This window comes from Chanos chanos, chromosome 1 (genome assembly GCF_902362185.1).
Source record: "Chanos chanos chromosome 1, fChaCha1.1, whole genome shotgun sequence".
NCBI lineage: Eukaryota > Metazoa > Chordata > Actinopteri > Gonorynchiformes > Chanidae > Chanos > Chanos chanos.
The window spans coordinates 10,530,825-10,544,280 of NC_044495.1; the positions used below are offsets into that span (position 1 = coordinate 10,530,825).

General features: G+C 40.0%; 2 protein-coding genes across 2 annotated transcripts; one reads left to right on the forward strand and one right to left on the reverse strand.

Annotated features, from left to right (window-relative positions):
* Window positions 1-582: 582 nt before the first annotated feature.
* On the reverse strand, window positions 583-1,608 carry slirp (SRA stem-loop interacting RNA binding protein). Its single transcript, XM_030782964.1, has 4 exons — window positions 1,521-1,608; window positions 1,203-1,261; window positions 1,001-1,108; window positions 583-876 (listed from the first exon to the last, which is right to left on the reverse strand). The coding sequence occupies exons 1-4, from the start codon at window positions 1,585-1,587 to the stop codon at window positions 808-810; spliced, it is 303 nt and encodes a 100-aa protein (XP_030638824.1). The 5' UTR covers window positions 1,588-1,608; the 3' UTR covers window positions 583-807.
* A 205-nt stretch (window positions 1,609-1,813) lies between these two features.
* alkbh1 (alkB homolog 1, histone H2A dioxygenase) lies at window positions 1,814-5,961 on the forward strand. The gene is made up of 6 exons (XM_030782170.1): window positions 1,814-1,954; window positions 2,679-2,787; window positions 3,033-3,195; window positions 3,565-3,655; window positions 5,047-5,240; window positions 5,441-5,961. Exons 1-6 carry the CDS (start codon window positions 1,814-1,816, stop codon window positions 5,874-5,876), a joined length of 1,134 nt encoding a protein of 377 aa, XP_030638030.1. The 3' UTR covers window positions 5,877-5,961.
* Window positions 5,962-13,456: the final 7,495 nt, after the last annotated feature.

Below are 13,456 nucleotides of genomic sequence, written 5' to 3' on the forward strand. Positions count from 1 at the left end.
TACATACAGTTCACTGGTGTTGTACGAATTTTATAAATTAGAGAAAAAAAAACTGAGATAAAACTTGCTCACAATCTGGTTTGTGACATACTGTCTATTCTCAAATACTGCAAGCAAATTGTTACCTGACCCCATTTCAGTAAATGATATAACTTATAAATACATGGAGAGGTTTTGAAGCAAAATGATATTTTGGGATGTTTTCTATTGAAGAGGTTCTAACTAAAGACACATTCCTTGGTAATTACTTTATGAGAAGGTTATAATAACTTTAACAATTAGCATGGTATTACTATTGACTAATTACATTATTACTCACTTGCCCATAATCAGACTTAAAGTCAGGGCTTCTAATGCCATTTTGGTTCTTCAAACTCCTCTAGCAAGTTCTCTCTCACATTTTAGAAAAAGGTGACAGGACAAAGACTATACGTATGTTTATGTTTGAAATCTGTTGAAGAGGACAATCAAACAGGAAATTACTGGCTTAATACACAGGTTGGGGAATTCTTTATTTTCACATACTTTACTTTCACATAAAGTGACAAGTAAATGTTTTACAGTGTATATATATATATATAAATTCCTTGTTTCTTATGCATACACCAATGCCAACTCATTATTAATCTGGTTTGACAGATTTTCAGGTTCGAAAGCATTCATTGTGAGGATACTCATTTGAACATAAGACAAATGAAGTTACAAAACAGTCTCACATAGACATCCACAATAAATAACACTGTGGCGTGACTAACAAATTATAAAACAGTTTTCTTCTCGTGGTAAGGTACAAACAAGCACACTCCTTCAGCTTTCTTCTGTTTCTTTGGTAAGTCTTTTTCCAACAAATGCCTTTCTGTTTCTCTGGACCTGAAGCTGCAGCCAAAGAAGATATAAAATGAGCAATAGTAATACATCTGACAATCCATCACAAGGAGTAGCTTATTTTGTAAACATGTCAGAAACTTCATTTTTGTTATCGTGAAGTTTGAGAAATCACCTTGGAACCCTCGATTATATGAGGATCCTTCTGCAGAGCATTTTGCAACCCTTCCTCCGAGGTATATCCAATCCAGCAAAAACCCCTGTGGAAACCAGTCTCTTTGTCCTGTAAAATTAACGAGTGACATTATGGAATCGCTCACACAATTTCAGGTATGTTTCCGAGAGAAACGTGGTGATGTAAAAGGTTGAACACTTACAAAGGGCAGGAGACACTTCTTCACTTGTCCAAACTGTCCAAAATATTCCTTTACCTCTTCTGTAAATTAAAAGATAAAGGACATTTTAACCACATTTACTTCAATAACCACATTTTTCATCTTTTCGAGATTGGAATAATCTGTCTAACAAACTCGACAGTAGATAATTCGCTTAAAGTATAAGCTTGGCTGGGGTACGGCAGGATGCCGCCGCACACGTTTAATCAGTTTTGCATCTGTGATTATAAGTATATGATAATACGCACATGAAACAGATCACGCACAAATTTATTAAATGTCCCGTAGTGTGCTACTTACTAGAAGCAACGGTCCAGGGTACTTTTGAAACAAATACCTCGAACACCTTTTTACCGGAGGCTGCCATGTTTTGTCCTTGACAAGCGTTACCTTTGACCTAAATCACATGACCAGGAATTGTATTTTATAACATTAACTATGGCACTGAAGCAAACGTTAACCATCTCAAAAACAATATTATAAATACTTATTTAATTCAAAATATATATTTGTTTTGTTAAATTTAAGTATTTGTATAAAAATATTGAGATTGTTAATTTCGGTCTTGACGTATTGAGCTGAAAGGTCAGATCATGACGACAAAGATGGCAGCCTCCATAGTTGAGCATGGGGAAGATGCATTTAGAAAATTATTCAAATTTTATAAACGGAGAAATCCACCTCCAGATTTCAGCGAGGTTATTGATTTCTCAAAAAATTTGAAGAGCGAAGCGGTGAGTCTTTACAAAAACGGTGTTGTGTTACCGACAGTCTGAATGCGTATTCGATATAGCCTTTTATAACATCTGGGTAATGATAGCAAACTCAGTGCATTTTCGTGGTAGTGAAAATGAAACTGCATCCTAGAGAAGTATGCTCTTAAGACAATTAGGAGAGATGCTGTCTAAACGAAGGTTAGCAATAGAGATTTTCAACATTTTATGGCGAATGTTAAGAGGTATTCCTAATCTTTCGTTCAGCCTTAAACATGCCCAACCCCTTCTACGGACTGCTGGTGGGTTGAGTTACATAGTTAACTGAGACGGCAGAGTTATTGAACTACACTGTGTCAGCGTCTATAACCATCTTCCTGGATTATCATAAAGAGTTGCCGCGAGTTGACAATACATCGCCCCTTAGTGCTGTGTTATTGCAAACTGTTTGAAGGCGGTAAATGAGTTGAGAGGAATGTTGTTAAATTTAATTGTCATATGAAGTGGAAACGGGAAACACATCCATCAGCTCACCGTCTTTATGAAAGAATCTATGCTGTATAGGAACAGTGTTTGTTATTAAGACTTTGTGATCAATATAGATATTACCAGATTCACCATCTCTTTCAAAATTATGTCTAGTGAGGATTAGAGAAAGTGTCTCCTGAGATTATGAATGCTGTTTATTCAAGGTTTCTGTTTGTTCGTGGTTGTCAGAATAATTGATAGTCTGATCCCTCTGTAGGTTTTTGTCTCTCAGTTGAATCCTGGGTCAGTTAGTGAGGAAGAGGTTTACAGAGTGGGTCTAAAGCCTGTTAAGGACTGGAGAGCCTATGGTCTTAAGGGATACCCAGGTGAAATAATTCAATTATTTTCCTCATCTCTGCCCATGTTGTATGGGGAAACACTTTTAATCTCATATTAAATTCTGAAAAATGTCTAATTATTCCCCCTAAAACTAGATGATCGTAAATCCTGATTATATTTGAATATTCTGGGTCTTGTGATGTCACATGGAGAGAAATGACTGCGATTCTGAGAACGGATCAGAGAAGGGTAAACAAAAATGCCATTCTTATCTTTTTGATTGTTCCTGCAGGATTCTTGTTTATTTCCAATCCGTTCTTACCGGGCTCACAGCAGTACTGGGTAAAGCAGTGTCTGAAGGTTTACCCTCAGAAACCCAATGTGTGCAACCTGGACATGCACATGCCATCTGCAGAGACAGAGAACATATGGGAGAAAAGCGCTGACATCATACGGTGACTAATCATTCTTGTCTTTCTCTAAACTTGCTGAATTTTAAGCGTATCATCATAACTGGTCTGTTCCTGCAGTCCCCCCCCCCCCCGTCTTGGCATGAAAAGTAACCTCAGTGTTTTAGTAATTTAAAGTCTCAATAAAAGCCTTGTGTAAGAATATTAATGTTTTTAATATGGTTAACTGGTGATTTATGAAGAATTAAAGCAGTCAAAGAATGGCTATCCTCCATACTTTGGCTCAGAGAGCACATTCGTGAATAAATTTGACCGGCTGCACCATGTCATTTAAAAACCGTATTAGAAAGCTCCTGACGTTTCTGTGTGTCTGAGCCATTGCCTGATCTGAGAGGATGTGCTGAATTCTCCTAGGAAAAAAGGCTCAGGAAAACGTGAACCCAAGACACTACTGGAGAAGCTTCGCTGGGTAACGCTGGGCTACCACTACAACTGGGACTCCAAGGTAGTGTTATCCAGACTTCATTTAACACGTTTATTTGATTGCTCTGCGGTAAAGCAATAATACATTCATGGGTGTGAATTATTGCAATTATTTGCACGAAATGTGGTTATTAAGTATGAGCTGATTGCCGTCATTTTGGTAAAGTGACAATTATTGCAATAACACACACCCTTGAGTATATTATTGTAATTATAAAAGAAGTCTTCATGTCCATTTAAGTGTTTACAAAATAAAGTAATGCTTCAATGAGTTAGGAGAACATTTTAGTAGGTTTAATAAAGATTAAATAAAAGTAGTCCACTTACATTCCCTCATAGTACTTGTTGCTAGGTAAAGATAAACAAAATGACATTTAAAGCACTTTCTTTAGAGTAAACAAAAATTAATAAAGAATGCTCAATAACATCAGAACTGAGCAGCATAAATTGACCAGTCGAGACAATGGGATGGATCTTTTTTATATATAATTTTCAGAGACCAGTAATTTAGTTCTGTCGATGCTCTAGCAAATATGTTTTAATTCAGATGATTTAAGCACATGTAAATAAGGTCTAGTTTGAGTCACAGATTGGATCTCACAGATTTTGCGATGCCGATCGTTATTTTGTCAAAAGTCTGTGATGTACTGACGAGTCATGCTGTAAGATTGACACCGTGTAAGATGGACACCGTGTGCCAGGTGGCCTGTGAACGAGTTCACTTCGGTCCCTAGATCTTATTAGCTTTGTTTGCTCCTTTCAAGACATTTCGTCTCTAATTGTACAGGCATGACGCCTGCCTGTCTCGTTTATATGCTAATTACATAAAAGTGTTTAGTCTTCTGTCCTATTAAATCAGTCAGGAGTTGCACATTGGATTCATTAACTCTGATCTCGGCTTGACGTTGCCAAATGTCTGACAACAATCTGTGAATTTTAAGCAGTGGTTCTTTCTTGTTTTTTCCCCCTCTTGCCTGGTTGACAGAGGTGCTGGCTCCATTAAGATCACAGACTTCAGCGGCTAATACGGCTGTTTGGAAAGACAGGGGCTCACATGATTATCTGCAGATTACGCTTTCATGCCTCATCGCTGACACAGGGACCGTCTGAGAAAACCAAAGAGCAATAGCTAGAAAATGGAAAATCTTTTTTTTTTTTTTTGGATTATGTAAATCTTCAGACTTTTTCCCCTCTCCGTTTAGCGATGTGTATAAGAGAAATTGGTATTTGCATACTGTAGTTATGGCAAATTTGGCGGGCTCATTTCATTCTTTTGGTTTCTTGTATATTTTAAGATCAGAGATTTAAATCATCCCTGCTAGCTGGTCACAGTTCATGCTCCTATTCAATATTTCAAATAAAGCTATCAGCTAAAGGGTTTTAAGTGGTGTATTTTTTTTTTTTAATCTGTAGACCTACTCAGCAGACCACTACACCCCCTTCCCAATGGATCTCCACTCCTTATCAGACAAAGTTGCTGCAGCCTGTGGCTTCCCTGGTTTTAACGCAGAGGCGGGGATACTGAATTTCTACCGTTCTGATTCGTCACTTGGAATCCACGTTGACGAATCAGAACTGGACCATAGTCAACCTCTTCTGTCTTTCAGGTGAGAGCAGCTGTGTGGTTACACACTGTAACGTGTATTTATTAGCTGTTTTTTTTTTTCCACATTGAATAAAATCTGATTCACATGCCACTACTTATTGCTATAAACACAAATTAATCCCAATTCATAATGGATGTCTATTTTTAGTGCAGTCATACATGCCTTTTCTCATATGGTCTTTCATCTGTCGCATCTGTCAGTTTTGGACAGACAGCTGTGTTCCTGCTGGGAGGGACTAAAAGAGAGGAGCCGGCCACGCCCATGTTCATGCGCAGCGGTGACATCATGGTGATGTCAGGTTTCAGTCGACTACTCTACCATGCTGTGCCTTGTATTGTGCCTTCCACAACACTACCATCCTGCCTGGAACAGCAGCTGCAGAAGGAGTCACAGCCTGATGGCCTGTCTCTGGAGGTGTCACAACAGGATTGGGAAATATGCTCCAAGTACCTCCTCACATCACGGGTGAACATGACTGTCAGACAAGTGCTTGGTCCGGGCCAGTCTTTTCCATCTGCGCAGACCCCAAAAGACCCACTATGCGAATCCAAAGGGGGCTACCATGAGTCATCAGAAGAGGAAACCCAAAAAAACAAAAGATGGAAGAGTGAATCAGAATATGAGGGCGACTCTTGATATATGAACGTTTGATGAAACGTTGACTTTTAAATGACTTTGAAACGTTACAAAACCTTATATTCTCAGGATTTATTTATGCTGTTGTTCTCGTTGTTTAAAACTGTAAGCGCGTTAGCGAGAGGTTCTCTTTTGAAAACTGCTGTCAGCAAAGAGCACATCAGATGGTGGGACGTTGTACAGCTCATCCTAGTTCTCAAGGACCCCCTTACCTGCACCTGTCTGTTTCAACCCTCCCCCAGCACATCTGATCCATCTTAACCAACACTTGATGATATGCTGATCAGCTGAATCAGATGTTTCACTGCAGGGCTGGTACCAGTACGCGCAGGGTAGGGGGTACTTGAGGACTGAGTTGAGAACACTTCTGAAAGGAATAAATAGCCCCATTTGCTTATCTGTACCATGTTAAGTCCCAGCCAAGGGCAAACTACATCATGATGGCAAACTGATTGTAACCTGTTGTAATCACCTGCTATATACAAAAGCAGCGACTCCATAAAAACTCCAGTGACATTCAGGTCAGTTCATTGTCTGTCCTAATGTCAAGCTGGTCGTTCTTTTTCTCCCTGTGTAGTGGCTGCCATGTTTGCTCACTCTGGGCAGTAACACTAAACAGAGCTGACCTTCAGAGAAAGGCCACAGAGACAGCGTATAATCTTTTTAATCTGGTCAGCTGGTGTCAGAAGTGTCAGAGTCTGAGAGAGATTGTCTTTGACAAGATCCCTGAGGGACACAGGTTGACATGGCCATTGTGCCGGAACGCATCAGGAGCTCTGTTACCGTGGTGATACCCCCCCCCCCCCAGCCTCACTTCCAAAGTATCACCTCAAATGTAGCAGCTGGGACAGACTGCCTGTACAGCCTGTTTTACAGTCTAATTGCTCAAAATTAGAGTTATGGCCCTTTTTTTTCCCCCTTAGATCTAAGAGAAGATGTTTTACATTGCAAATCCCATAATATTGTCCACTCACATTTGGAACATGGTTATGGTGTTCTTCAAAACACAAAAGTGGGTTCAAACTTAGCATATGCAGATTGTTGCACAAATTTAGTCACAGAAGTTTTTGTTTTGTTTGGTTGTTTTTTGTTTTTGGGTTTTTTTGTGGCCTAGGAATACTCAAAATGTGTTTATAATGGCTTGTACTTGTTAATATTATCTTTAAAAGGGAAAAGCAAACAAAAAGAGTTACCTCTCTATCTGTATTCCTGGAGGAGAGTCGAGTGGTTCTTTTAGAGCTGTGGAACCGTATGATGTGTGCCCTCTGAGAGCAAACGTTTATATTAATGATATGAATCTGATTGTCCGAGGAAATACTGTAAAGATATTTTCTTGTGTGTGGTTGCTGCCATGCTGAAAATGGACTCCATTAAGTAGAATGTTGGATTAATTATCTTTTTTTTTTTCAACCCTGAGGATGGTCAGTGAGAGATATGTCAAAAAATAAATTAGTTTTGCAGCGGGCTTTTGTGTGGCCCAAAAATAAACAATCTTCCACAAAATGAACGATCCTTTATGTTTGCTGGCGTTGGGAAACGCTTCACCGCGTTAAACTTCAATGGTGCTTTGTTTTCTCTGTAATCAAAAAGGAGAACAGTAGGGAACACATGTACACAGATTCTATGACTTCCCTCAAAAGAAATGGTTTCAGCAGTAGTGAATCCCAAACAAACTGCTGTGAGATGACCAAAGTTTTTTTTCACCTTAAATTAGGTGAAGAAAACAGCTAAATTGTATTGTGACCTATTATTGATCATAGCCGTGACCAGATCTTGTGTGTTCGGTTTAAGTTCTTGACCGCACACTCTAAGGGCTGAGATGTCCCTTTCCTTTGACCTTGTAACTTAATCAGACTTTAGTTTAGCATAGTTTAGCAAATACTCCGTAACTTAGATTACCGACACAGTCATTTCTAATGCCATTAAGCCAACACGCACCCACCCGCAAACATCTAACATGCATTTAAACAAATCACAAACGCTTTTTCTGGAGCAACTGTACACGAGCGCAAAAATAGTAACAGCTAGGTGCCTCTTCTGCTCACTCTCCCTCACGTCTGGTCACGCCAACGGGCCTTTGGTAACATCCATTTCAATGCAGGCAGAAAGGCCCTACCCTTCCCGATAAAATTAAACGCTGTCAGGATGATGTATGTAGTCATATAATTTTTATTGCTACCACTTTATCTGTTCTTCCTGCTGCCTCTGTGTTTCTGCCCTGTTGCATTCCCTACCTCTTCTCACAGCCCACCTCCCCCTCCAACCAGCACCCCCCCCCCCCCCCCCCCCCCCCCCCCAAACTACACACACACACACACACACACACGCACACACACATACACACACATACCCATTACTCTGTCATTACCAGTCACCGGCGGCAGGGTGGAGGTGGGTGTAGGAACGTGAAACCTGCCCATTCCTCCGGAGCTTCTCTCCGCCTTAAATTTGCTTCACGGCGGCGAGACGGAGCCACACCGCGCGTTGCCTCCCTGTGCCGCTGATTTTTACAGGAAAGTCAATTATGCACATCTATCAAAGCACAGACAAGGATGTCCTATTAGATTGTAATGCCCTTCATTTGCATCGAGGCATTTTTCTTTCCCTCTATCAAATGTTTTATCGCTTGCCATACACTTTTCTCTGTTCTTAATGCTTAATGCTCTGTGCTTAAAATAAAGACGGTGGAGCTTAGACGTCTGGAATTTAGACTAAGTTGGATCCGCTTCTTGGAACCTTGTTCTGCGAATTGTGACCAATCACTCTTTACAGTCATGAAGTTCGAAAGTATAACATTGAAACAAGGAAAATTAATAGTGTTATAAATTGTACCTTACTGGTTCTGATCAAAAAATGAGATGAGACTCCCCAAAAGTCTCATCTCCCCCAAAAAAAGGCTTTTTAGAATGTGCACGAAAATTATATGAGATATAACATATTTGTGTTTGTGTGCATGTGTACATTCATGTAAGTGTGTGTTTGAGGTTTGCCTGAGTGGATATTGATCCCTGCAGCAAAATGAGAGATGGTTTTCACTGCCGTGGTTTAGTTTTATCTTCAAAAGCCCTCGGTTTGGGAGATAATTAGGGAACATTAGCTTTGCAAATTGGGGCAAAATTGCATTTTCTCTGTCATTTTTATAATCACTGCCATTACCAATAATTACTGCTGCAGTCACATTGAAATGCAGGACAGTGGTGAAAAAGAATGCCCACACAGAGATACCTCATTCCTTGGTTAAAACACTCCCCCTAGTGTCTCCCAAAACACACTGATTCTTCATCCTATAAATCTCTCTTCCTCCAAACATGTGCACAACTATAAATATTCTCCGTCCTAAAATATTTGTATTTTATTAATCCAGCATAATCCGTTGAACTACAACTCTTGCGACTGCGTCTGCGCAGTCGGGGCCCGGCGTTTTTAGGTTGTTTATCTGCGCCGGCCACGCAGAGGGCTGTCACCGCAGAATCCTCTTCCTCCATTACGAGCAGCTGCAGCTCGTCATCTTTGCTTTGTGTCTGAAAGAGCTTGGGCTGCACCATTGAGCCTTGAGAGATAAGTACATTAGAGCAGGGGGGGGGGGGGTTCCGGCTTAAGTGACTGGCCAGGGCATCCCGCACGCAAAACATTTGGGTGTCTGTGATTAGACTGGGTGTGATGGAAAATGGCTTCCACTGTGCTATTTTACAATACAGTGTCTGGTTCTCTATCCTCACCAAGAGTTAATAATCAAATGAGTCAGTGATGTTGAATGAGGCAAAAGTTGTCCATTGGCATTTGTTTCGTTCATCCAAAAACGTTTCCCTTACAAAACTGATCCACTTGCAAAGCAGTTTGTGCAGTAAGCCTGGTGCTGCTCTTCTTATGTTGATATCTGACTTGCTGTTGTTGTCTTTTTCTTTTCTCTTTTTTTTTTCTTTGATGCCGTCTAAAGATAGTAATCGCTGTATGGCTGTGACATGGCCATCTCTGTCAGGCCTGTGACAGTTTGATCAATGCTGTGACACATAGATGGAGGTGTAGTCACTCTAGATGTCCTCTGTGCCTTCTCTATAACTGATTTTTTGATTCAAGAAAAAAAAAATAGATACAGCTTCCTATGCAGTTTTTAAAGCTGTTCATTATGTAAGTCCTTAAGATTTGCAATGTCAAATTCAAGAAAAGAGAGCAATTAAATAATTATAATAATGTATGGTTATTGATACAGTATTTACGGTTTTCCATTTTTATCAGTGTGTCTGTTTCATATATCTTTCTTCCTGCCCTTTTTCTTAGTCGCAGTACGTTCCACACACCCACCCACCCCCCCATCCCCTCCCCACACACACACACACACACACACACACATGCTGGCAATTCATTTTGCTCATCTCCCCATCACCCTCTCCAAGTTGTTCGGTTATTTATTTATTCTTTTTTTTTTTTATCCTGACAAAGTATTTGAAATGTCATCAGGTAACACTTGCACACACAATTTCAACTTTTCAAAGGTCACTTGATTCATTTGTCTGTGTATTTTCTCTATTTTTTTTTTTATCCGTATAGTTGTGAGGAAATGATAGTGCGTAGCATCTGAGCTATGCTTTGTGTCATCCTCTGAACGTTCATTTCTGTATTCCAAACTCACTGACTGAACACTAAGATTGTGCTCAGCCATGAGAAACAAACTGTTATTTGCTATAAAAAAAGGGAGAAAATCTTTGTTCTTACTTTTTTTTTCAACAGAAGAATCTGAGCAAAATTGTCAAGGTAGAATGAGTTATGGTTGAGGTCTTTGAGTTTTGAAGACAATAGCATGTCATATGAGGACACGTAAGGATTTCACACTTCAACTCTGTTCCATCTTGCTGAGTTTTGGACGTTAGATACAGACACAAGAATCAGGGAGCAAATGTTCTTGTGTGAGTCCAGCACTTGTGTTGTCTGATATAGCTGCGAGAAATTTGAGCTTTACAATCAACTGTCAACTCAAAGCTAGTTGCCCCTTTTTCAGCCACAGAATACCACTATAGTCTTCATGCTGTTATGAAAATTCCTTACTAGCACAGCATAATGTGTTACAAGATTTAGCTTTAATGTCTCTTTACCTTCTTGTACAGAATTAAAAAGCGAATAATCCAAGACTTGAATGATGCAGAGACCTCAATTAATTTTTAGCTGCGCATACATGGACTGAAAATGAATGTTCGTACAAAGCTCGAGTCATCGGCACAATGCGTTGAAATGAAAATGGCGCTTGCTCTTGAGTTTTCCTAGACATAAAGGCATGCTATAAAATGGTCTAACTTAAAGTACGGCAGTTAGAATTATGGAAGAATCAATTATATCACAGTTAAACTTTAAGTTAAAAATGTGGAACTGTCACTGTAATGATCAGTTATTCAAATAAAGACCTTTAACAGATCTAGCAGCATTGCTTATGCATGCCCTGGGTAGTAAGGCCTTCAAAATAACCCATCTGTTTTGACACCTTTCACCTGGAAAGCCATTGTTGTTTGCAAAGATTTCTTTGAAAATTAAACATGAATTTTAGTTACTGTTAAAATGTCTTTGAGAAAAAAAAATTGCCTACAGGTCCACCAAAAGATTCAATAGCGAAGGTCTTTATCATCATCATTTCATTTAGCAATGTGTGATCATGAGAAGTGGGGGGGGGGGGGGGGGGGCGGTATTTCAAAACTTCAAAGCACAAAGATCGTCGAAGACCATGCTTCTTTGAACCTCACAGCTAAGGGAATGACTTCTGCACCTCACAAAACATGCAACACTAATTTTGTCTTCAGTGGTGAGAGTAGCTGATATGTTTTTGATGCTTTCTTTCCCTTCATAATGTTTATGATTGCAGACTTACACAGTGTCACTCTTTGTAGTGAACATCATGCTGTCACAATGGAATGACCCTCGGGTCAGCTGTTGAAGGGGTCTCTCTCTATCTCTGTGTGTGTGTCATAAAAGCACAGATTAGACGAAGCAAATGTTCAGTCGCATTGGAGAGTACCAGCTGCCGTTGTTATGGTGATGAGCACTTTCAGCAGAACTACTGGCTTCCTGGTGTGTTGATTATGGCCCATTATGTTATTTGCTACGACATTGTTTTTAATCGGCCTGCACCCGTTTCCATGGTACCCGTGGTGAGCTCCGCTTTTGGGCTCTTGGTGCATGATGCTTACCGCCGTCTGACTAGCATTTGTTTGCTGGTCACATCTAGTGTTTCGGTCAGTGGCGGGGAACAAAGCGTTAATGGTCCCTGTGCAATGCACTCTGGGGTGGAAGGTGAGGTACTCTTGTCCCTCAGATTCGGCTCCTCTGTGTTCACGGAAAATGGGACATTTTCCAGAAACAACATCGCCTTTTAAGCAAACTTCATTTTATCAGTGAGACCTGTACAGGACATCCACATATGAATATTGTACAGTTTTATTATATATATATATTTATAAAAGCAGACACATGCAACTAAAAGTTACAAATTCTCATCATTGTGAGTCATAAAAATGCAACAATGGAAACGAGTGACAAATGATAATCAACAGCACAGTCATTCATCACAACACCATTGTTTACAGATTTCTTACGTCTTCATTTATTTCAGTTTGGCACAAGGGATGAAGACAATACACTGCTCCATCAAAGAGATTCACGATCCAACCAGATGACAGCGCTTTGAAAGAAAAAAAGAGAAAAAAATGACATAATGTAGCATCTAAAGCGTTCTGATTATCTGAAGTTCTTGTCAACAGAAATACAGAAAACTGTAACTGTAAGCTCTGTGGTATTGAGAATGGGTTTGGGGATGTCATCCAGTCATGGTTACTTCAGACGTGTAAAGAGGAGGAATGCAGAGGTGAAAGGACTTTTGTTTACATTTAACATAATCTCTTTGTGTGTCGTGTGAGTGCCGGAGGAGTGCTGGCAGTCTCTCTTGCAGCGCACCGCCTTCTGGCAGCCTGTAATTTTTCTTTTTCAATCACGCTGGCTCCCATGGCAACTCTATCTACTGAGTACCCAGACAAGCACTGTGAAATTGTTCTAGGGCCCCTGTAATTGGGTCCAGGTTAGACAGAGAGAAATGTAGTGTGCCTATGTAAAGTTACATTATCAGCCTTCGCTCTCTTGTATAAAGCAGCAGGTACTGCTGGATTTGATGAAACGGCATTGTTATTCGTTCCATTTCAGACATGTGTTTCCGACCGAATGTAACAAGACTCACCAAAACCAAAATAATCACAAATCATTTTCTATGAGGAAAAATGGACACAACAATGTAAACAGACTGGAAATGAACAATGGAATCTATGATTGGTTGATTGCGCACCTTTGAACAAATTGTGCCATTGTATGATTCATAAATGAACTCTGCAACATTCTTATCTGCGTTTTGACCAAGCAGCAGTCTAATTGGGCTTCACCGACCATAAGCTGTACTGACTGACAGAACTTAGTTATAACATGTTGCCACATGAAAGGCAAAATTGAGGACTTTGACTGTGTCTCAATGTGAAGCTCTATGTTTAGCTACCATCTGTTATTCACTCAGTCTTCCATCCAGGTGCTCTAGCATCTGAGAGCTGACGCTA

Coding starts and splice junctions, on each gene's coding strand:
- slirp (XM_030782964.1), bottom strand. CDS start 1,587: ATGGCAGCCTCCGGTAAAAAGGTGTTCGAGGTATTTGTTTCAAAAGTA. Junction 1,262..1,520: donor ACCCTGGACCGTTGCTTCTA/GTAAGTAGCACA, acceptor TTTAATTTACAG/AAGAGGTAAAGGAATATTTT. Junction 1,109..1,202: donor AGAAGTGTCTCCTGCCCTTT/GTAAGTGTTCAA, acceptor TTAATTTTACAG/GACAAAGAGACTGGTTTCCA.
- alkbh1 (XM_030782170.1), top strand. CDS start 1,814: ATGACGACAAAGATGGCAGCCTCCATAGTTGAGCATGGGGAAGATGCA. Junction 1,955..2,678: donor AAAATTTGAAGAGCGAAGCG/GTGAGTCTTTAC, acceptor ATCCCTCTGTAG/GTTTTTGTCTCTCAGTTGAA. Junction 2,788..3,032: donor TGGTCTTAAGGGATACCCAG/GTGAAATAATTC, acceptor TTGTTCCTGCAG/GATTCTTGTTTATTTCCAAT.